This window comes from Micropterus dolomieu, linkage group LG23 (assembly GCF_021292245.1).
Source record: "Micropterus dolomieu isolate WLL.071019.BEF.003 ecotype Adirondacks linkage group LG23, ASM2129224v1, whole genome shotgun sequence".
In the NCBI taxonomy this organism is placed as follows: Eukaryota; Metazoa; Chordata; class Actinopteri; order Centrarchiformes; family Centrarchidae; genus Micropterus; species Micropterus dolomieu.
Window position 1 is genome coordinate 12,238,407 of NC_060172.1, and position 22,627 is coordinate 12,261,033.

The following is a 22,627-nucleotide window of genomic DNA, read 5'->3' on the forward strand; positions in this document are numbered from 1 at the left end:
TGCATGTGTGCAACGAATCAGCAGACACATAGTTTGGTTAACTTGCTTATATCAGAAATATTTGGAGCATTAAGATGAATTTCCTAAGGATGCTAATTGAATTTGCTTCAGTGGATGAGATCTACACAACTCTTCCTGACAAAAGCTCAGTTATCGATTAAAACATGTTTCCTTCGTCCAGACCAAAAGCAACGTGACATCATTGATGTTTTAGCTGCATGTTTTGAGGATTTGTTTTTGCTGTTTGTGTGTTGAACAGCTTCACTCATGCAGTAAGAGTGAACTGATCTCCAAGAGCCCAGAGATCCTGCTCATGTTCCAGCAGGTCCATCGGAAACCCATGCAGTCCTTCGTCACCACGCCAGTCCCTCCTGACTTCACCAGGTAATCTGCACATTTTATTTCACATTTATTTATTTTTTCATTTAGACTTTCACATCTCTGAAAATAGTTAATAATTCCAAATTTGTCCAAAAGCCAAAACATATTTAGTCAAAGAAAGAGGAAGGTTGATTACACACACACACACACTTAATAAAGGTGAAGTTTACTCATACTGTCTGTATAATCACTCACCCATTCATTAAACATAACTGAATATGCATCCTTTCTATGTCTTAATGTCTAAGTGCAAACATGAAAACTAGATAATTTAGCCAGAAACAATGTCAACGATTTTCTGTTTCCAGCTTTTCAAATGTGAATATTTGCCGACTGCTCTGTGTACTTTCAGTGAGCTGGTTCCTGCTTATGACTCCAGCAATTTTGTTCTGGTCAACTTCAGGTAAATCTTCTGTTTAGTAGCATTTAGCCATATATAGCAAATATAAAAAATGACTGCAGTACTTTTTAATGTTTATATATTTTGTCAGCTGCATGTGTCTAATAATAGGGTTTTCTGTTGCTCCTTAAACACCATATTTACATTTAGATGACATTGTTTGAAGCAGACGGATGTTGAGCACCGTTTGTGTGCAGTTTTTTTTGCACTTTTCATCTTGCATTCAGCAAGTCGGTTGGACGACACTCATACGAACCACTTGGTGTTGAGAATACCTCCACTTTTTAGGGGTGTCTACACTTGTTTTCAGTTGCTGAGTTGTAATTATTTCGAAGATCTAAAGAGAATCATTTGTTTTGAACAAACTTGAAATTTTGATGATGATAATATTCTTATAAAATGTTCAGCTTTGTGGAATTCTGCTGTTTTACCTGCATCTTTAATTAATATTTAAACAGTGTTACTTGATGCCCTTTGCTTGTCGCACAGAGTAGCCAGCACTGGCTGTGTTCACTGTTGCTGTTATAAGTTTGCAAGTTTGAAACTAAATTGAAATGAACAAAGTAGTGGGGTTCTGTGGTTGTTTACGAGAGGATCGGGAGTTCTTTGAAGCGGTTTCACGCACTGCTGATTGTATTTCAAGATGAAAGTTGAGACTCAAACCTGAAGGTCTCCTGTGGTGCCCCAAGAGGTAAATGCTCCAAAAGAGCAAAGTTTATAGGATGCACAATAGCTGCTGCTATCAGTTTGTTAAAAATAACCATAATAACAGCTTCAAATAGGAACACCTTGTCATAGCAGCATATGTTGGTACAGTTGCCAAATCGAGTTCACAGGATTTGAAATGACTGTGTTTGATATGTGTGTGTTTTTTGTGTGTTTGTAGCACCCTAAGGCAGCGGGCTGACCCGGTCTACAGCCCTCCTCTACAGATATCCGGGCTCTGCTGGAGACTCAAAGTCTATCCAGTGAGTTTTCCTTCTACTAATGTGCCAGTTAGAGAAGTTTAAGGAACACATTTTCAATCTGACTAAGACACCAGGGGTTTTGATAAAGCCATGAAAACAGGATTTCTGTTTAAAAAAAGAAACAGAGTGTGAAGTGTTGAGATAAAAGGATTGTTGTTAGTAGGAAATGTACATCCTGTATGTCTTAAATTTATCAAGTCAATAGGTAAACATGTTGATTTTGCATTAACAAACTTCAGAAGTAATACTTCATATAAAATTATACTTATAAAACAGGGAATGTTAGTATATTGTATATAAATAAAGACCAGCCTCTAATATAAGCCTGTTTCAAATAAAGTACTAGTTCTCTCTGCGGTAGAGGTAAATAATTATTTACTATATTAATGACCATTGTATTTGCTCTTTTAAACAGGAACACTGATGGATTGTGGGAGTACTGGAAGAGTATAGCTTGGATTAGTTAGATTCTATAGCTAACACATAAATGACATACAAATAAATGCACATGATGCATTCTGTGAGCTAAATGTGTGCTGCAAGGCACCGTGACGACGCTCTCTTTCAAAGAGTAAAAAAGTATGCATGTGCTCACTATGCCTAGAGGAGACCTGGAGGCTACAATGCAAAATGCAGTTGTTATTAAACCACTACATTGTTTTGTAACATTCAAAGACCAATATCACAGGGTTCCAAAACCAGTGCATGTATGTTAGTAACTCCTGTAATGTGTTTCCTCAGGATGGTAATGGTGTGGTCCGTGGAAACTACCTGTCTGTGTTCTTGGAGCTGTCTGCTGGACTCCCTGAAACATCAAAGTATGACAGTCTTTGGCTTTTTCCAACATAATGTAATTAGTTTATTTTGATGAAAATATCAGAATGATGACACACAGGTACAACAGGGATTTCTCAACCAGCTGAGCTGTTGTTATCATGACAGGATGTCTGATTAGCAAGTTAAATGATCTGTTTTGATGATTGTGAACAGATTACATTAAAGACCACAACAGTGAATTGATCCCACTGACATTTATTGTGTCTGCGTATCCAAGGCCTAATTATATCTTTGTGCCGTAGAGCTTTCATCATTACCATGAACACACACTGTAGTTTATTTCCAGTCAATCCCATATACACTGTCCTGCTGCTGGAAATACTCGTTAGAGCACCAAACGTATATTAATCCGCAGCTGAAAGAGTCTCCAACAAAAAACACTATTTAGACCTGTTTGAGTTAACGTTGGCAAAAAACTATAGCAACCAGCTGTTTCAGGAAATAATTTAGCCTTTTTAAAGTATAGGTATATTGGGACTCGGCGTGTCATTCAGGTGACATTCAAAAATAGAAAAGGAAAACATTTCTAACCTACATGAAAAGAAGGTTCAGTAACATTGATGGAAAGGATGTCAAAGTTTTCAGCAATAGCCAACAGTCTTCTACACGGTCTATCTGCTTTAGCTGAACTTAGCTTCCACATTCCTTCTGGATGAGCTCAAACATGTTCAGTTTGCTGGTGGTTGTTTTACACAACACCATAGAAAAGGTTGCAGACTCCCCGATAGCCTACTTCTCTTCACACTTCTCGTTATGTATTTCCCTGTGTAGTAATGTTGTCTTGGTTCTGTGTAGGTATGAGTACCGTGTGGAGATGGTCCACCAGGCCTCCAGTGACCCAACCAAAAACATAATTCGGGAGTTTGCCTCCGACTTTGAGGTTGGTGAATGCTGGGGCTACAACCGCTTCTTCAGACTGGACCTTCTGGCCAGCGAGGGCTACCTGAACATGCAGACCGACACACTGGTCCTCCGGTAGGCACACACACACACACACACACACCCCATCATCATTCAGTAGAGCATGCTCACCTTCACCACTCTGATATTATAGAAAGTAGCAGCAAAGCAGTTATGTTGCCAAAGGGTAATGGTGTGTAATTGGTTTTCATGTGCGTACTGCACAGCTACCAGGTTCGCTCACCCACCTTCTTCCAGAAGTGCAGAGATCAGTACTGGTACATCAGCCAGTTGGAATCGGCCCAGAGCGGCTACATCCAGCAGATAAACAACCTCAAAGAGGTACACTGTGTGTGTGTGTGTGTGTGTGAGAATCCATTTGTGTTTTTAGACTTTCATATTGAGAACAGCTCTGTGAAGTCAGGGAATCTGGGTTAGTCACCGCATTAGAAAGCTCACTGGTGCATCATACAATTACAGACTCATGTTGTGCATCCAAACATTGTTCAAACACCACAATTACGTGTGTCTGAAAATTTCAGGATCGAAAAACTTCTGTGAATGTTTCTGTAGAAAATGTGGATAGAGGAAGAGGATATCACATTGGGCTGCAACTATTTTTCATTCTCAATTCTCAAAACTACCAGTTATTTTCTCAGTTAATTGATTAATTGTTTTGTTGATAAAACATCAGAAAATGGTCCAAGGTGGCATCTTCAAGTCTTGTTTTGTCTGACCAAGAGTCTAAAACAAGTGTGTGTGTGTGTGTGTGTGTGAGAGTGGCTAGCATCTAGCAGTGAAGGCTCTGTCAATCTCCTGGACTGATTCATATTTCTGATTTCAGAGATTGGCCATCGAGCTGTTTCGCCACCAGACGTCGCGCAGCTCCTCACCCCCTGACCTAAGGCTCGCTGCAGGCACCACAGCCTCTGAAAGAGACCCTCGCTCAGTCAAGAGTGACGATGATATCCAGACTACTTTAATCAAGACAAAAAAAGCAGAAGAAGACGAGAGGACCCAGCACGATGACTCTAATGTGAGTTTTAAATACACTGCACCAGACTGCGGTAGCAGCTTATTGCTTCTTACTTTAAGTTGACTGGATCTGCTTACCTAGCATTACTTTAATGGTTTCCCGCAGTGTTTTGTAGAATACTTGTAGATGTAGATGGTTGGAACGTGATTTGTACAGGCTTCATTCCCAGCATTAACAATATACTAAAGCTGGGCTCAGTATAGTATTTGATTAACCAAATGGAAAGAAATGGAGGCTTTCTCAAGATGTTTTCTCATAACTGCAAGACTTTAGTGAATCCAGTACACAATGCTGTAGGACAGTGAATTAAAACTGCTGGCTGCTGTTTATTTGTTCATGTCAGTCATGTTTTAATTGAGTGCAAAGAGATATTCTTATAGGAAGTGTAACCAGATTGCAGTTGGTTGCAACAAACAATCGATAGGATCACTTTTGGCTGAGATTGATAATTAATTAAACATTAAAATAGTCTTTTATTATTTTTTTTTAAAGAGTAAGATTTTAGAAGGAGACATAGCCGCCGGGCCTCTATGGGTTTACAGGTATAAATCTGTAAACCTCTGCCTACATCCAGTATGACAGTTGAGTGGCTCAGCAGGCCAAGCCAGATTATTAGACTGGGTGAAGGTACCCTTAAAGAAATGGGGATATTGCTGCTACAAAACCATGAGCTTAGTGTGATCACAATGTCACTGTGTTGTTCAGGAGCTTTCGGACGGTGACTTGGAGGTGGACTGTCTGACAGAGGAGGAGGTGAACCCGCTGGACGGCAGCAGCACCTCGGGGAGCTCCACAGCCACCAGCAACACAGAGGAGAACGACATAGATGAGGAGACCATGTGAGTAGAATGTGTCACGTTTTCTTAATGTAACGTATTGTTGAAATAATCCTTTTAACAAAAAAATATAGCTGTGATTAGAACATGAGGGCCTCAATTTCCTTGCTAAACTGTGGCAGAGGGATGAAAACACAAAGAGGGGATTGTGTATCTTCCTACCTACCTTTTTAATAAAATGTCAATCTGAATAAAATGTACTGTTTGCACAATTACTGAATAAATTACTATTTGTTTGTATGTTTATATTTGTACAGGTCAGGAGAGAACGATGTAGACTTCATTGGGAATCTGGAGACAGAAGAAGGAGAGCTCCCTGATGACTCGGCTGGAGCCACAGGTATAATTCATACACCAATGTAAAATTATTTTTCATATTTCATTATCTATGTAAATCCCACAGTTTATAATTTTTACCCCTGGTGCATAGGAGTATTAGTTATTTACCTCTGCAGAGGAGATCGGCCAGTGTGGTAGTTAGCAGATACTGTATCCCAAAAACACTGTCCACAGTATTCAGTGAAAGCTTGGCTATGGAGTCGAGGAATAAACCCAAATTATACTTTCTGGGTGTTTTTTTTTTTGCTCACTGTGGACTCATTTTCACTGCTCCTCCATGGAAACAACACAATCATGACTGGAAGTATCTACTTCAAACATGTCTTGTGTGCAGTATTACAGTTATAATGTAATTATTTTATTAATTATTATTATTTAATCATAAAAAATAAAACATGCAGGTTGATTTTTTTTGCTAATTTATTTTACAAAAAATAATGGTATCTATATATACAACATTTTATACTCACATGCAGTTGCATGAATCCTCTCTTCTATCGCTTTTTAAACACAACCTGCAGGTCAGTCTGATTGGCTGAATTGTTGTCAGGTGTTGGTGTCAGCCGAGTCATTCAAAGCTTCCCAGTTGCGTCAAGGATAATGTTTTTACAGGATCATTAGTGCCAACAGTTTATTTTTTGAATGAGACATGTACAATAAAGTGATTTTAATGAAATATCACTATTTTAAACTTTCGGCAAATGCTTCGTTCAAGGACTTCTGGAAATGTGAAAATCCAATGATAATTTCAGTTTTTGTTCTTTATAATAAAAAAATAGATTACAAAAAATGTCCATCACAATTTCCCAGAGGCCAAGGTGACACCTTTTGAGATGTTGTTAAAACCCAAAGATATCCAAAGACATTTGTGAAGCTGTAACCATAAAATATTTAATGTCCTGCCTGAAACAAAAGCCCTGTTTTCTCTTCAGTTGAGACAAATAAAAGCCTCAGCCACTATTGGAGAACTTACAGAATCAAATCTACTTGTTGTTTGACTTCTGAACAGAACATAGTGATATGATGGTGGGCCAAAAAGCAGCTCCTTCAGTCTGTTTGACTGTGTTGGTGTTGTAAGGCATGAAGAGGATGAGTCATTGTTGGTGCACTGTACCCCTCGCAGCGTGCTGATATAGAAACACTTGGTGTTTGTATGTGTACATGTGTGGGGGCTGTGTGTGTTCATCTGTTAGTCGAGCTCACTAAAATGTTGCTGCACATTCTTTAGGTCCCAAAGGGTCATGATTTATTTTTTGTAGTTAAGTGGTGCTTTGATGCTTTTACTGCTACTAGCAGTAAAAACTAACAAGCCTTGTCTAAATTTTATAACTGAGGTTTCGATACAGAATATTTGTCTGGAAAACTTTTATTGAGCATTAACTGATCCCGGCAGCAGTCTCATCAGTATTTCTTTTGAGCTTAACTATTCTTACTTTTAAAATTTTGGGATTTAAAGCCGGACAAGTGGGACCAAGAATTGTTATGAGTACAAAATCTACTTAGAGAAATAAAACTAATATCACGTCAGTAAAATTATTTTTGCAGTCATTTTAAATCCCTTGTGTCTGACTGTGAGCTCAAACAATAGGTGGAGAAATGTTATTTTACTGAAGTCACACACAAAAAAGAAAAGTTGTGGTGGGAAAAGATCTGCACTGTATCAGTTAGCTAAAAACAAATTATATTTTATTTTTATTTTTATATATATATATATATATATATATATATATAATAGAATCAAATTATAAATGGACACCATACATGAGGATGTTTGTTTTCACAAAACAAAAATGTAAGAAATAAGTGTTCGAGTACAGCACTGGCCAAAGTCAGTCTCCACTGCCACCATCTTATTTATTTATTTTTTTTTCAGAAAGACATCCTTTTACCATGAATTCTTACATTTGTCAATCAACATTTTGGTCAAAGCCATAACCCTCGCTGTTCCTGAAGAAAAATGCAATTCTAGGTTAAGATATGTTCCTTTATTGATCCCCGTAGGGGAAATTCAAATTCCCCTATAGGCACAGGGGAATGTAGTGCAAAGAGTAAAAGAAAGAATAAAATACAATATAAGTAGAATAAAAAATCATAAATATATAAAACATACACACTATATGCAATCAAAATTGAGCCATATAAACTCTGTCTTCTGCCCGATCTACAGGTGGATCCAGCTCCAGTGTGCGCTCCTTACATCGCAGTGGTTCTGCTGGTCGCAGTGCCAGTAGTAGCGGAGCTGCTGCCGGTGCAGTTGGACCAGGCGGCGGCAGCGGCAGCAGCAGCCTCCTGGAGATTGACCCGGTCATCTTGATCCAGCTGCTGGATCTAAAGGAGCGCAGCAGCGTGGAGTCTCTGTGGGGCCTTCAGCCTCGGCCTCCTGTATCTCTACTGCACAGCCAAGGTCTTTAAATACATTCAGCTCACTAACTGAAAATCATTCCAGCTAAACAGAGAATCGATACTCACACACAGGGCCCCTCCAAAATAAAAAAAGCCCTTTGGATGATCACAGTTCTACAGCATCCATAGTTGACAGAGGTTTATCTCTCACAGGGAGACACTTACACAGTTTTTTTACTCTGCTGCTTACATTTGAGAGTAAACAAATGCATGTTTCTTTTCATTTCTCTCCAGTGATTGAGACCATCTCAGATATTCGTGATGGCTACTTTCTGGCATGTGCTTCTTCTAGTTTGTTTTATGCTCTGTCCCAAGGTCGCATAGGCACAACATGAAATGAAATCATCCTCCCCATATTGCATGCAGCCACAGAGACAGATTGTTTGAACATAAAGCCGGAGTGTTGCAAAGATGGCGCTAGTACTTTAGCGTTGACAAGGCCAACTAACAAAACGTGTGTGGTAACTGATGTAGCAAAATCAAAGAAACTAAATTACAATAACTTACCAATACAATATTAAAGGTACCCTGTGGAGTATTTGGCCTCTAGTAGTGCTATGAAGCAATGTTGTTATGAGTGGGTCTTGGTTTTGTTTGTGTCTCATTACCTTGCATGTGGGCAATGTAGTACACGTTCCTGCCAACTTATTTAACTAAATATCAAATTTATGGGTTGTTATCAATATAAAGAATGTTTATGTAATGGGAAGTGCTGCTTGGTGGCAGCAGGTGGTTCGGTGGTAAGAGAAATCATTTTGTATCCATATACTGACGGGTTGGATCCTTGCTTTATTTTATTTAATTTTTTTATTCTCTTCAGCTGTTCTCAGTTTCACTCCTTCATTTCTTGAATCCGTTTCTCGTCTCTTCCAGCTCATCCACACTCCAGGAAAGAACGAGAGCGGCGGCCTCAGGTGGTGCGACGATCAGCTCCAGACTCAGGGGTCCTGATCCGCCTCAAGGCTCAGATGGCTGAAGTCCGTAGCAAGATGTCTGATGTCAAGAGTCAAGTGCTGGAGGCTCGGGGGTCTGGAGAGCCCAGGCCTGGCCCATCAGGGGGATTTAGTGTGGAGGAGGCACCCTCTCACCATGCTGATTCAGAGTTGTCAGCTTGTCGTAAACCTGGTGAGCTGGACCTGCTGGGGAGAGCAGCTGCAGCTCGGTCCAGGCCCTCCCGCCCTGGTGAGGACTGCTACACTGCTAATGCTAAAAAGCTGCTACACAGCTGCAGTGCTCCAGAGTGTTCCAGTTACTTCATGAAATGTAAACAAACTAAAAATCCTCTCTTTATTTTGCTATCGATACATCCGGTAGTTTCCGTAAGTCTCGTAATCTTTTTTTTTTAAGAAGAAGAAGAAGTTTTGGTCCAGACAAAACAAGCTGTGTAGAAACAAATGGTTTGAAAAAGTAGCTGTGGTATGTGCAAAGCCAGCGGTAACAAGACTGAAAAGGAGAGGCCTCAGACAGTAAACTCAGCCACCAGACAAACAAATATTTACAGATGCTCGCTCCATCAGCTTAAAATAATGATATGCGTCTACTATGCTGTCTTAATAACTCATTTTATTGAGTGGCTTATTTAACCAATAATGTGTTATATTATTCAACAGGATCAAAAAGAGCCCTGCGTTGATAAAGAAAACGCAAGGGCCTGTGTTGGTTTGGGCGTGTTGCTTCATGTACTGGGGAGGCAATGAAAAACAATCCAGGAAGTCCAGTTTGACTAATATATTCATGGGTATCTGTATCAAATTTGCATTACAGGAAATGTCAGGAGTTCACCAAATTCATTGGGTTATATCGTCTTGGAGCCATGGCTAAAAAAAAACCAATGTAATAAGCTACTAATAAAGACTAGCTTCCATTTCTTTTGAATCTCTGGTCTGACCACTCCTTTAGAAATCACTGAAGTATAAATAACTTTCTCTTTTTGTCAGCAGCACAATTGTGTGTCAGAATGAACTAAAATCAAACTGAACATCAAAGCCCTGCTGTGCAGCTTAGTACTGTTGCTACTGAAATAAGGTTATCGGCTGATCTTCTGTTCCTACATAGTTTTAAATTTTTTTCCATCAAAGCAAAATTGAAAGTCAGTATTTGTTGCTTCTGGAGCTCCATCCAACCTGACACCATTGGAATCAATAGTTTATAAGGACAGTCCTGAATATTGCTCTAATCATTATTATCTAAGGCATTTATCGTTTTGTGCTGCCACTTTGGATGGTCAGTGGAGGATTTCCACACTAATTCCTCACAGTGCTCAAATTAGCCTTGGGTGCCTTTGGAGCTAGTTTAGAGCACTTCTATACTTTGGTTTATTTATGATACAGATTACTGTTTTTGGCATGGTCTTACCCAGAGTTATTTGGATCTATATATGCCTGAGAGACTAAGGTAAGAACCCCAGACTGACTGGACTAGACTACACATGATGACGAGGCTCACGGACACTGGCAGGCAATGATTCGATGGTCATTACATTCTCTTCATCTCAACAAGCGATGATTGTAACATGTGATTCTACAATTATTTGGTCTCTAGAGCTGAGATAATTACATATTTTCTATGTATTTCTTTTTTTTCTGTGTGCAGCCAGGAAATCTCTGTCCCCTGTCCTAGACAGCAGTGGATCTATGGTTGTGAAGAGGAGGAGTCCAGAGGAGCTGGAGAAGGACCTGAGAGGAGCAGACTTAGCCATAGAGCTCAGCCTGCATCTTAAAGAGGGGCTTGGAGGTGCTGAGGGTCAGTAGTTTTCTAGCTTATGTTACTATTTAAACCTGCATTCATTTCTTTTTTTTGCCCACTTGGGGAAAAAAAACTTGTAAATACAGGTGAGCTTGTTAGCAAACAGTTGCCTATTTACTCATCCAGCAAATCCACAGCAACATTAGCATTCATTTGTCGTGTTCGTGTTTCTCATCTAACTCCTGAGGGAAATATCTGCCTCTTTAGCTGCTAAGCTCTCCGCTATGTTCATCAGCTAGTTGCTGACTGTGTCTGTCTGCTGTGTTGAGAGTAAACCAAAACAGTGAAGTTGTGGGCCAGAAAAACCAAAACAATTAGCACGCAATAAAGCTCTGAACAGCTGAGGGGAACTGCTAATTATCTACCTTTTTGTATTACACTTTTGTCAGTCATCCATTGTTAAAACAAAAATTTGATTAGAGCAGCTTTAATGTACAGTTAGTTAGTTTGTTAGATCCCCCAATGGCATCCTCAAACTGAGTTCAACAATGAGCGTGGTGGAAATTTAGTTTAGAAGCTCTAACAAAATCACTTAGTGTGCTTAACTGAATCAGGTATCTACTTAATGTATCTTGAAGTATGTCCTTGTTGGAGCTGAAAATATAGTGCTCCAAATAACCTCTGCTTTACCTGGCTCTTACTCTCCTCTGTACTGTTCCAGTGTGACTTAAAATAGTTCCTGAAGTGCTGGTGGCTGCTCTGTGATAAACTGTGGGTTGGTCGAGTACTACATACTCCACCTGACTAAAATTTGTTTCAGTGTGTCAATATTTCAAACAGTGTTTACATCCAAGTTCCAGACATTGACTGTCCTTGTCCAGTTTTTAGAACTTCTATTTGACAAATTTGTGCTGCTCATTTGTCATGTCATGTTCTTTAGTTCCTCCAAATGGCTTCTTACCATGGCATTGCCAGCTGCAGCTGCATCTCTATTGAAGAAAAACACTCGTATCTATGTCATCCACACAAGATTAAGTCCAGTTTCCTGAGCAGTTAGTTGTAATCCTTACACCCATCTTCATGAGCCATATAATGATTATTAATTATGGATATTATGGATGGTTTGCATATGACATGAGACCAAACATTGAAATTTTGATAATATAATCAAATAACTGAAACTTCCTTGATTATAGTTAACTCCATGGAGTCTGAGGCCATTTTGCTGTTTTTATATTCTGTAGGGAACAAACCTTTTCCAAATAGTTCCCTTAAACTTTTCATATAAATATTATAGTGGAGTGGGCAGTGAATTGGTAAAACCATTTGAATCTGGTCCTTACTGCCAAATGAAAGCACAAGTTGCAGTGTTTCCCACTGGATTTTAAGAGACTATGTTGGGTGGGCCTCGAACCCTCTCATCGGGTGGTCCGGGGGCAAGACCCCCAGAAGAAGATTTTGTACATTTTAAAGTTAAATGCATCAATTTGTTATAAAATTAAGAGGCTTTCTATGAAGAACTTTGTACGCTTGTAAACAATGTTGTGCTCTAATAAACTATTTAATCATAAACCCATACAAAAGTCAACAAATTTAGTTAATGTTTTTCCAAAAAGTAATTTCCCTAAAAAAAATGTATTTTTACTTTTATTGAAAACATGTAATGTCTTTTATACTTTGTGTGAATATATTCCAATTAATCTTATTTCCATACTGTATAGACACCCTATTTTGAAAAACAGGCGTTGTCACATGTGTATCCTTACGTTAAATTCATTAAGTCCGACGAGAGTCCAACCTAATTTGATAAATAATGTTGTATGTGGTTCTCGTATGGCGTAACATGAAGACACAGCCTCTCTTCAGGTAGGACTCTCATACTGCAACACTGAAAATGAATGGATAAAGTCGCTAACCTACCCGTCAGCTCGCTCTGGGCTGTTTCAGTGGATTTTCCATAAAGGCTTTAATACGTGTGCACTCCAAATTTAGGCAAGACTATCTTAATAACCTTCTCACAAACGAGACTGTTAACGTTACCGTAGTTAGCTCAAAAGAAAAGTGGTTGTCTCAAGTCGGATGCCAAAGTGTGAGAGCGTGCGAGCTTACAGCAATGTAAAATGTTATTATGAGATGTGTAAAAATATTTTCGATTCATTTTGAAACTATGCGCAGCAAATTAGACTATGGCGGGCCGTCATAGTCTCATTAATTAATGGGAAACACCAGTACTCTTCCCTAAAACATTGGCACATTATATCAATTTGTATTGATTTAAGGTATTTGGTTAAAAATAATGTGATATTTGATTTTGTCAATTTTCTAAACCCAATCAGTTGGTCATTCTGTCTTGATATTCATGGTTTCTCGAGCATCACCATTTGGTCAGAATTATCAGTTAATTATTACAATTTACTCCCCAGAGGATGAACCCTCATCATGAATCTTCTTGTCGTGCTGCCCTCTGGCTAAAATGTGTAATTTTCACCCAGGGTATCAAAGTTCTATAAACCAGATTGCTATTAAGCATCCTGAACACATTCATGCTCCAAAGAAGATGACCCCTCCTGATTTTAATTAACCTTCAGTGACAGGACAAACTTTCTACTTTTAGCCCCACTATTGGTAGAGCTCTAAGGAATGTTTTCAGACTGACTTCCATGAGTCTGACAAGTCCCGAAACTCATGGATCTACAGTTTTACTCCATCTGGACATGATGGATTGTATTTCATCGTCTCAAGAACCTACCCCCGACTCCCACGCAGCCCTTTGCAGTCTTTTAACACAGTGCTGTTTTTAGTCTGAGTTTGCCTGGATTGATGTGAAAATCACAAAACAAAACAAAATCCATGTTTTTCCATTGAATGACCTTTGCTCCTGTCTCTGCTCCAGGAATGCTGAAGGGCGACAGCACCCAGAGCCCCCTTGTTTCTCTCGGCAGCTCATCATCAGAGCAGGCCTCCACTTCCAAGCCGCAGTACTCAGTGGAGCAGCAGCTGTACGGTGCCTCGGGGTCCAGGGATGACATTTACTCTTTGGGAGGACCAAGCTACTTGACTGGCAGCAAGAACTGTGGTAGTAGGACCCTAGGGTGTGTCTCAGACACTCATACACAGGACAAATGCAGCCATTAAGATACAGCAGATAGCTGTTTTACTCACAGTCAACTCTTCTTGTCTCTATTTTTCTGCATTGCCTCTCACAAAGACTGTTGCTTCTCTTCCTTTTTTACGTAGGGCGGCCATGTTGGATTGTGAATCTGAAAGCTCAGGAAACTCCCATCAGTCCATAACACCCTCAGTGTCAGTGGAGATAGGTAAAGTCAAAGTATATTGTGTTTTTGGAAAGAGGGGATTATAACAGTTTGACAGATATCTGAGAGGAAGATAATAAAGAAAACAATACTGTGCAGGACTTGAGTCCACTGCAGATGCAGTGCCAGACTGTGATTAACAAAAGCTATTTTGGTTCTGAATCTGTATTTTATTTCTACTTTGTCCTTAAACTTTAATTTCAAACATTACGTTCAATAAAATATTGATAAGGTCTGATGGTCTCATCTCATCCTGTGTTGTCCTGTCTGTAGATCAGTCTCCTTCTATCCTGGTGGCAGCAACAAGCAGTGACAGTGACACTGAGGACGAGGCTCTGCAGAGCAACAACTCTCGCTATGACAACCAGACTCCTCCCTGCACAGGTAACCAACACACACAATGTCCAGGTGAGACACACTCACACACAGAGCGCAACAGTTAAAGCCTGTTTACACTGCGTGATTCTGGGCAGTCCCAGACAAAAGATGACGATCGTGGTGATATCTTTGGTCTTTGGTGTGTATTAGCGCCAGCACTATGACCAAAGCTTGTTCAGTGTAGGGCTTTGCAATTAATCGAGTTTTATTTTAAATTACGATTTTGACTTCCATCAATTATGAAAACAAGATAATCAAGATAAAACCTATTATTAGAAGATTATTGTGCCGCATTTTACAATAATGGTCATGTTTTGTCTTGTGTTATAAATCCATTGCACATCTTTCCTTTACAGCGTTTTGCTCTTGCACCTTCATAAAACCCATACTCACACTCAGCCTGGCTGTGGCATGTTTAGTTCAGCTCAAGCCAAGATGAGGAGGGGTTTAACTGCTTTACCTTGCTAGTCACCATTATTAGCTTAAGCCTACTGCACTTTACACTGCATAAATTAGCCTAGCAGGTCGCTGACTTTCCCTCTACTCATAGCTTAACAAATTACATGTTATTTAGACTTATTTTTACTTTTACATGTCTCTCCTCTGGTCCATTATTTGTGTGTGTGTGTGTGTACACACACACTGTTGAAAGTTAATAATGATGGATTACTATTTCTTGTTTCATGGGCTATTTGGAATGTTTGGGGTAATACATATAACAATTTAAAATTAAGCTTTTAGTTTTAAAAGTTCAATAAATCCATGATGTTAAGTCAATGAGTAATTGTGTTAGTTGTGATCTCCGATAATTATTTTTTGCCATAATTGAGCAGATCTAGTTCAATCTATTTAAATACATGAGAGCCGCGCAGATGAATGAGGAGAATTGATTGACATTTATTGTCAGTTTTCCAGTTTGTGTTTTTTTTTACATTTATTTAAAGCACTTCGATTCACCTGGTATTTATTACACCTTCTGACAAGTCTCAAAATTGATATAATACAATCTGACACAGATTCACATTAAGACTATATTAGACTCATCTTGCACCTTGTTACATGCATTGAACTTGGTAGTGTATAGCTTTGTTTTTGCTGTAAACAGCTGAATAAACCAAAACAGGAAACTTGCAGACCAGAAACCCAACATCTGTCAAGGTCCCATCAAAATTCAGTGCAAGTTTTAACCAAATTTCCAGAAAATGTGCAAAAGGAAATCTGTATTTTCATCCACTATTGTTCTATTAAGAGTCGGTTCATCGAGAGAAACAGTTGATAGAGCTATCAATCAAATACGATGTGGAAAACGTGATGTCATTTTTCACACAAGTGACTTCTTCTCTTCCTTCTTCCAGGAGAGCAGCTTCTGTCCGATGACATGAGTCTGCCTGCTGACAGGTGATTCCCTCGGAGCCTGTCAGACCTGGAGCCCCGCTGCTTTATCCTCAGTGGCCACACAGCGATGCGATAACGGCCGGAGACAACACACACATGCTAGTTACACAGATCTGTAGAGTAGAAAACTGCTTGTTAACGCATGAAGTTAAAATGAAGAGAGTGCAACAGCTCATATTACTCTTGGTGTCCTGAATATTTACAAAACTGGACCATGACAGAAATCATGGTGATGTCGGCCAGTTATTCAGATGGTTGTGATGGTGTTAAGGAAAATGTTAACTGTTCACATGACTGCATGATATCCAAGTCATTGATATTGTGTGAATACAATCAAACTGCCCTCTTTTTTTAAAAAGAGAATCAACATTTGAATCTTATCCAATTTTTTAAAAGCAGTTTTATGTTTTCACCCTCTTCTTGGTCATTATTATGTAGGGTTGCACATACTTTTTCTAGGTCAGTTCGGTAAATACGTCAGAGGAAAACATGACCACCACAGCCAAGTGTCTGAATCTCTGTCTGGGGCATAAAAAACGTTGCTTTAGCTTCTTAAATTTATTTTGCAAATATGAACTATTACATTTTTTCTGAATTGCAGGGCATTAAGCCACTTCACACAAATATAAGTGTAGAAATGTTTTTGTAAATCTGACAAGTTTACAAACATATTTGCAAGAGTCTGAGGATAAACCGTACATAATCGGTAGCCTGTCAATAAGAGCTTTGTTGTTGATGTTAAATTCAGTTGGTATGGCCTTTAGTCTCCACATCTACGTGACTTCCTTCACCCATGTCTCTGCATTAACCAGCTTTAGTCCTAAAAAGACTTTATTCACTCCTAAAACATTCAGTCTTAGTGATGCCGCAGCTTGTCGACTGCATAAATTCATTGTTTTTTTTTTTCCTGCCTTGAACGTGTAGTGCTTAAATCGGTTTTCTGGTCATTTGTGTAAATGTCTTCTCTCTTAGTAAGAACGGCAGCAGCAACCACAGTGTCTGTCTTTATGTGACATTTGAAAAGGCTAAATGATCACTGAATCACACGGATTATAAAACTGTCGCTGCAGTGATGAAGCATACTCCAGATCTGACTACATAACAATGTACAAGCAGGTGCTTCGACATCTGCTCGGACATCACTGACCAGAGCTTTAAGTGCACCGTACCTGATGGCTTCCACCCACAGAGAGCTACCTTACTACAGTTTATGCACTACACGGCAGAAAAAGTCAGATATTATTATTCATTTGAAAGAGTTTCTGGCAGAGAGCTGAGTGAGAAGATCGATACCAATCTCACATCTGTACGGTAAATATAAAACTTCAGCCTGCAGCTGGTTAGCAAAGCTTAGAAAGCCTGAGACTGGGAAACAGCTAGCCTTGCTATGTCTAAATATAATAAGATCTGCCTCTCCCCTCAGATCCCACTGTGCTGACACTGTGGAGGTAGGAGTCTCTCTCTCTAAATCAACTCTGAATCAGACAGTACTGCTCTCCAAGGGTGGAAACTTTGAGATAAGTTGTACCTCTGGCTACAGTCAAGTGACGTCACCGCAGCTGCTTTCCATCAGTTATCAAACACAAAATACGAAAATAGTATATATATAATATAAATAGGAAATAGAAAGGCTGTGATAACGCTGTGAAAAGAGTCTATACCCGGTTTGTATTTAGTGCAGAAAAAGCACAGCAATTTTGTTTTTTAAAGGGTTGGTTCACTCAAATTACAAATGAACATGTTCTCACTTCCCTGTAGTTGTATCTCTCATGCAGGTTTTTGTTTTATTTGTCTAAGTTTGGAGCACTCTGCCAGTACAAGAGGGCTGCAACCAGTGGTTGTTTGAATTATTATTTAATTTACCCATTATTTTCTCAATTGTCCAGCAAAGAGCTTTAAAAAAGCACTATATCCCAGTACCCTGGTTGATACTTTTAGATATCCAATGCCAATAATCTTCCTAGATTATTGGCATTTAGTTTGCGGAGCTCTGAAAAATGACAGCAACACATCTTTCCAGAAACACAATGTCCCTGTTACTCTTGATAATACAAAGAACATACTGTCACTAAACAGTTTTCAAAGGAATACTTTTTACTTACTTTTTTCTTCAGTAGAAAGTATTTCAGTTGAAAAAGCTGACATCGTGTTCTATGGAGTAACAGCGACATTGACTCTGGGGGGGTAAAAGTCTGGTTAATTTTTCCCATGCCTTGAGCTTTATTTATTGGGCAAGAGGCAGAAATGTTTCCAGACCTGGACGAATAAAACAAAAATCTGCAGGTATTTACCAGTAGAGGTGAGATAAATAATGTTTTTTTGTAATTTGGGTGAATGAACGCCTAACAGCAAAGGTTTAAACATATGTGTAATTATATAACATGCGCTTGGAGCTGCACTGATGGCCCACTGTTTCACTGGCTTTCATCAAAAAGTTCTTGATATAGTGTTTTTCACCTTTAATACACCCAACAAACAGCAAAAACGTGTCAAAGGCTGCTGCAAAATGGTACACTTTATTGGGAGAAAGCACACGTGTTCCAGCTGATGAGGCAGAGAACAGAAGTACTTGGAAGTTTAGCAGTTTAAGAGACATTTCTGCACTTAGTAAGAGCCATATCTTATTTTGAAGGCCACTTAATCTTTGGATCAAAGAAACAACATTATTGTACACGTCTACAGTCATTAGTTTACTGTGTAAATATCTTGATACAGTTGTGGAGCTTGCTGTACATGTGCCTGAAAGTGCATGGCTTTATTGGCAAGACTGTAGGAGGAAGAACGTTTTTGTTTACACCAAGACATGTCAAGTCACACAGAAATCATCCAGTAGGGTGACCTCTGCAAACCCAGCCCACTTAATCATGTGATTTATGACTTTTGTTACTTGACTTTTCCTTTGTTACTGTTTCTTTACATGTTCACTTACGTGATCAATGCCTGGGAAATGGCTGCCAAGCTCTCTCCGTTTATTAACCCTGTCTCTTATTTGTGCTTGTTGTGTCAAAAGCTGCTTTTATTTTGAATGTTCTCAGAATGCACTGTGCATTATTTAATGTGTACATTTCATTATTGTGTAATAAATAAAATGTTTTATGATCCTGGAAATGACCAATTTCTTGTGTCTTTTGTCTCCCATTACTTTGCATTTGAATCACAGATGGTGCATCCTCACAACGAGGTAATGTAATGTTTAAATGTTCAAATGTATAATTTAAGGCTTAAAGAATAGTTCCCCTTTATTCTGGGCTCATCATCTTCATTGGTTACAATGAAATAGGAAGTCAGTCTATAAACTGTCAGTGGATGTTTACAATGTACAGTTTTGGTTTTAATGTGTCTGTTTTCCTGTTTCTCTTCCAAAACAAGTTTAGCTAACATGGGGGTTTGTTTTCAATCCGGCCAGTCGTCTGACTGCTCATGTTTCCTGCCACATTAAATTATTTTATTTTTTTTGCAATTTTGCTTAATTCCCAGTTCTCAACAATTAAAGTCCAATGTTATTATTTCAGAAAAATATGCTGTTCAAATGAACAAAAACAATAATATATAGTAACACTTGGGTGTTTTTATCCTTTGAGCTGAAACAATACAAGTAATACAGTAATGGTTTATTTCAGTGTTGGTGGAAAATGTTTTGAGTATTAATCTTTTTATAATTTTTTTTTTTTATTCAACACTATCTAAACAGGCAGGTGACCCCTTTTCCAAACCCACCTGTCCTTTACAGCACTGACTTCAGTCGAACAAGTCAGTGTCTTTTGTGTGTCCATGTGCTAATGTTAGTTAGCACAACTGCTGATCTTCATAATAATTCAGTCGGCACTCCGCCAATTTTTATATAGACAGTTTAAAAAAAAAAAGAAGATCAAAATCAAAGCACCAGAATCAACACTTTTGTTTTTACAAGAGTTCTTCTTCCCTGTCAAAACCTGCCACCTACATAACCCACAATGGAATTGGACTGCTGAAATGTCAGTGTTCTGCTAGTAGCGGCTAATGTAGCCTAAAGCAGACATGTCAGAATAATGGATTTGCAGAATTGTGTTGACACAAGACATCCAGTGATAACTGAAATTATGATTAATTTTAAACAGTTAAAACACATCTTTTGCAGCTCAACGATTGCTTATTTCTACTAAATTATTTTATATGTGAGTGAGAGTTGCATTCAAATTATAAATTGCCACTACAACACCAAAGTGCAGCCACTTTCTCTTGAACACTTTATTTTACAGGTGGATTTAAACATCTGAGGCTAAATGAGTCCAACATGGGGACACTGAGTTGACTGGGCTGAAAGGAGCTTTGACTCTACCAGGACTGTAATTTTTCTACTACAATACAAAGGTATGCCATCAGAACATACAAAAAATATAATCACATAGATGTTAAACATATAGAGGTTTTAGTTGTACTCTAGTGATTTAATATGACACTTTAAAGTTGGGTGACTCACAAGAGACTTATTTTATTTTTGTCAAACTCGCGCAAGCAGAGTCAGAGATATCCCTTTGGATTTCAGTGTGGTTCAAGCTCCAAACTCACTGGATCATACACTTCCCATAATTCAACGCCCCTAGTTTGTGACTGTGGCTATTTGATAAAAATGTGTAGTCTGCAGCGATTGGTCAGGTGTGTGCAGGGTTTAAAATTCTCTCTCAAGTCATTTTACATGTGTGCAACACAGGGCAGCATACTAAGATATTTAAGTATGCTTTTTATATTGTATGTAATTCGCTTACCGATTTTTGATTACTTGCTGAGACCTATCATCCATCCTGTCCATATATTTTCCACCCCTTACCCAGGGGTCATCTCACTGTGGCAGCAGGCTTACCATGATTGCCCAAACATTCCTCTCTAGCCACGTCCTTCAGCTCCTCTTGGTAGTTCCCAAGATGTTCCCTGGGATGTGTAATCCCTCCGACATGTTCTGGGTCTACCTTGGCCTGTGTCGCCTTGCTGAAGACCATTACTCACTTCTTGAACATCACAAATTTCATCACTGAGGGGAAGACACATGCTAATGTGGAACCAAATGCAGCCTACGACTCTCTGGAGGTTGGATGTCACCCAGCATGTTTTAATCAGGAAGATTCTCTAACAGTGGTTCCACCAGTCAAACCCTGCTGTTCCTTGTTTCCATGCTGAAGGAAGAACCTTCATGTTGTTTCCTTTTCTCCGGATTGCAAGCTAGTTTATCTGTGTAGCACATTTCAACAACACGGCAAAGTGCTTTACATAAAAGCAACATAGTGCAATATAAAATGACATTGAAATACAATGAAAACCAGATAAAACAGGAGAGTAAACATATTAATCCAAAGCCCCACATTTGATTTAATAAAAGGCAGCAGCAAAAAGTAACATCTTCAGCCTTGAATTAAAAGAACTGAGCGTTTCAGCAGACATGCAGTTATTTGAAGATAGATGGTGCATAAACACTAATTGCTGCTTCTCCATGTTTACCTTTGACTCTGGGGACAAAAAGCAGACCTGCCCCAGATGACCTTAGAGGTCTGGCTCAGAAGATCAGAGATGTATGTTAGCCCTAAACCACTGAGTGCTTTATAAACCACCATTCATATTTTTAAATCAATTCTTTGACAGACAGGCAGCCAGTGTAAATACCTCAAACTGCTGGAATGGAGAGAATAAAGCCAGATTATGAGTGCGGTGAACTGATGAATCTTTTTATAGAAAGAATGTGGAGGACTGCTCACTTTTGTAAAGCTGTTTATGTAACAGCAGACAGCACTGTTCCACATGAAAAGCCTTGTTACAGCATCACATCTCAAACTCTGTGGCTTATAGCATTTTACCCTGCTACATGAAAACAATTTGTTCAGGTTTCATATTATAACAAAGGATGACTTCCTGTGACCTATAATACTAGAGCCTGTTTGGTTTGACCAAGCCAGATTAATAGGTTAGTGAGCGAACCTTTGCTTTACATTATACACAGATTGACGTCAAAGATGGAGCATCTGTGAAGGCACCCACAGCTGTCTGAGGGGATGTTTTGAACAGTACAGCTTGGCAGAATCACAGACAGTAACTGGAGCCAGAAAATCCCAATTGCCTGCAGCTCAGAAGGGTCCCAAGATATGTTGTGAAAAGAAATCAAAAGTTCTGCTACACAAATTTGTAATATCTTTTGTATAATTTGACCTCTTTGGGCCTTGGACAGTTTTGATTTACATGAGCTGTAAGCCTTAAATGTTTAAGAGTTAAACAAAGAACTTTAAATACTGTATTTCTCTCTGTCTGTATATTACGGAGGAAAATGAACTTTTTCCATGATATTCAATTTTTTAGATGCACCTGAACAATCTTAATTTGAAAAGTAACTAGTAACTACACCTGTCAGATCACTGTAGTGGACTAAAAATATAGTGATGTAGAAGTAAATAAGCAAAAAATTTAGTAAAGATTTACTCAAAATTGTACTTGAGTAAATTTCCACCACTAGCATGGATGTTCTCATTTAACTCTGGTGCCAGAAAGATAATAAGCAATGTCAAAACTATTCCTCTAAGAATGAGTCAGTCATCTAATTCAGTAGAGACTGCTTTTGTCACATTAGAAGTTGCATTTTAATGTTTGAAAACACATTCATGCCACCACCAGAGATACACGGAGTTGACTAAAAATGATCCTTTGTAATTAAATGGAGCTGTGGTGACGTCAGGAGCAGACAGTCGTGCTACTGAGGAGCAGAGACTTCACCTGAGGGGAGAAACCAAACTGAC

The 22,627-nt window shown here is 38.9% G+C and overlaps 1 protein-coding gene and 1 long non-coding RNA gene across 9 annotated transcripts in view; one reads left to right on the top strand and one right to left on the bottom strand.

The window, feature by feature from the left end:
* trim37 (tripartite motif containing 37) overlaps positions 1-22,627 on the top strand; it is a 51,758-nt gene that overhangs the window by 27,873 nt on the left and 1,258 nt on the right. For 4 of the 8 annotated variants that reach the window (XR_006823279.1, XR_006823278.1, XR_006823277.1 and 1 more), the window contains 17 exons: positions 260-384; positions 734-784; positions 1,668-1,749; positions 2,491-2,567; positions 3,382-3,561; positions 3,714-3,828; positions 4,331-4,522; positions 5,228-5,361; positions 5,616-5,698; positions 7,865-8,101; positions 8,974-9,363; positions 10,693-10,842; positions 13,679-13,877; positions 14,023-14,102; positions 14,373-14,507; positions 19,033-19,053; positions 20,111-20,222. Coding sequence is in view for 3 of the 8 variants with exons in the window: in XM_046041005.1 (XP_045896961.1) it covers positions 260-384; positions 734-784; positions 1,668-1,749; positions 2,491-2,567; positions 3,382-3,561; positions 3,714-3,828; positions 4,331-4,522; positions 5,228-5,361; positions 5,616-5,698; positions 7,865-8,101; positions 8,974-9,363; positions 10,693-10,842; positions 13,679-13,877; positions 14,023-14,102; positions 14,373-14,483; positions 15,833-15,879 (2,253 nt within the window). In the remaining 5 variants the exon portion in view is untranslated. Of the gene's footprint in view, positions 1-259; positions 385-733; positions 785-1,667; positions 1,750-2,490; positions 2,568-3,381; positions 3,562-3,713; positions 3,829-4,330; positions 4,523-5,227; positions 5,362-5,615; positions 5,699-7,864; positions 8,102-8,973; positions 9,364-10,692; positions 10,843-13,678; positions 13,878-14,022; positions 14,103-14,372; positions 14,508-15,832; positions 18,981-19,032; positions 19,054-20,110; positions 20,223-22,627 lie in introns of those variants that run through there. The other 4 variants (XM_046041006.1, XM_046041007.1, XR_006823281.1 and 1 more) reach the window with 3 other exon arrangements.
* LOC123963911 lies at positions 15,425-20,980 on the bottom strand. The gene is made up of 2 exons (XR_006823282.1): positions 20,713-20,980; positions 15,425-15,985 (listed from the first exon to the last, which is right to left on the bottom strand). It is a non-coding gene; the product is annotated as an uncharacterized LOC123963911 (long non-coding RNA).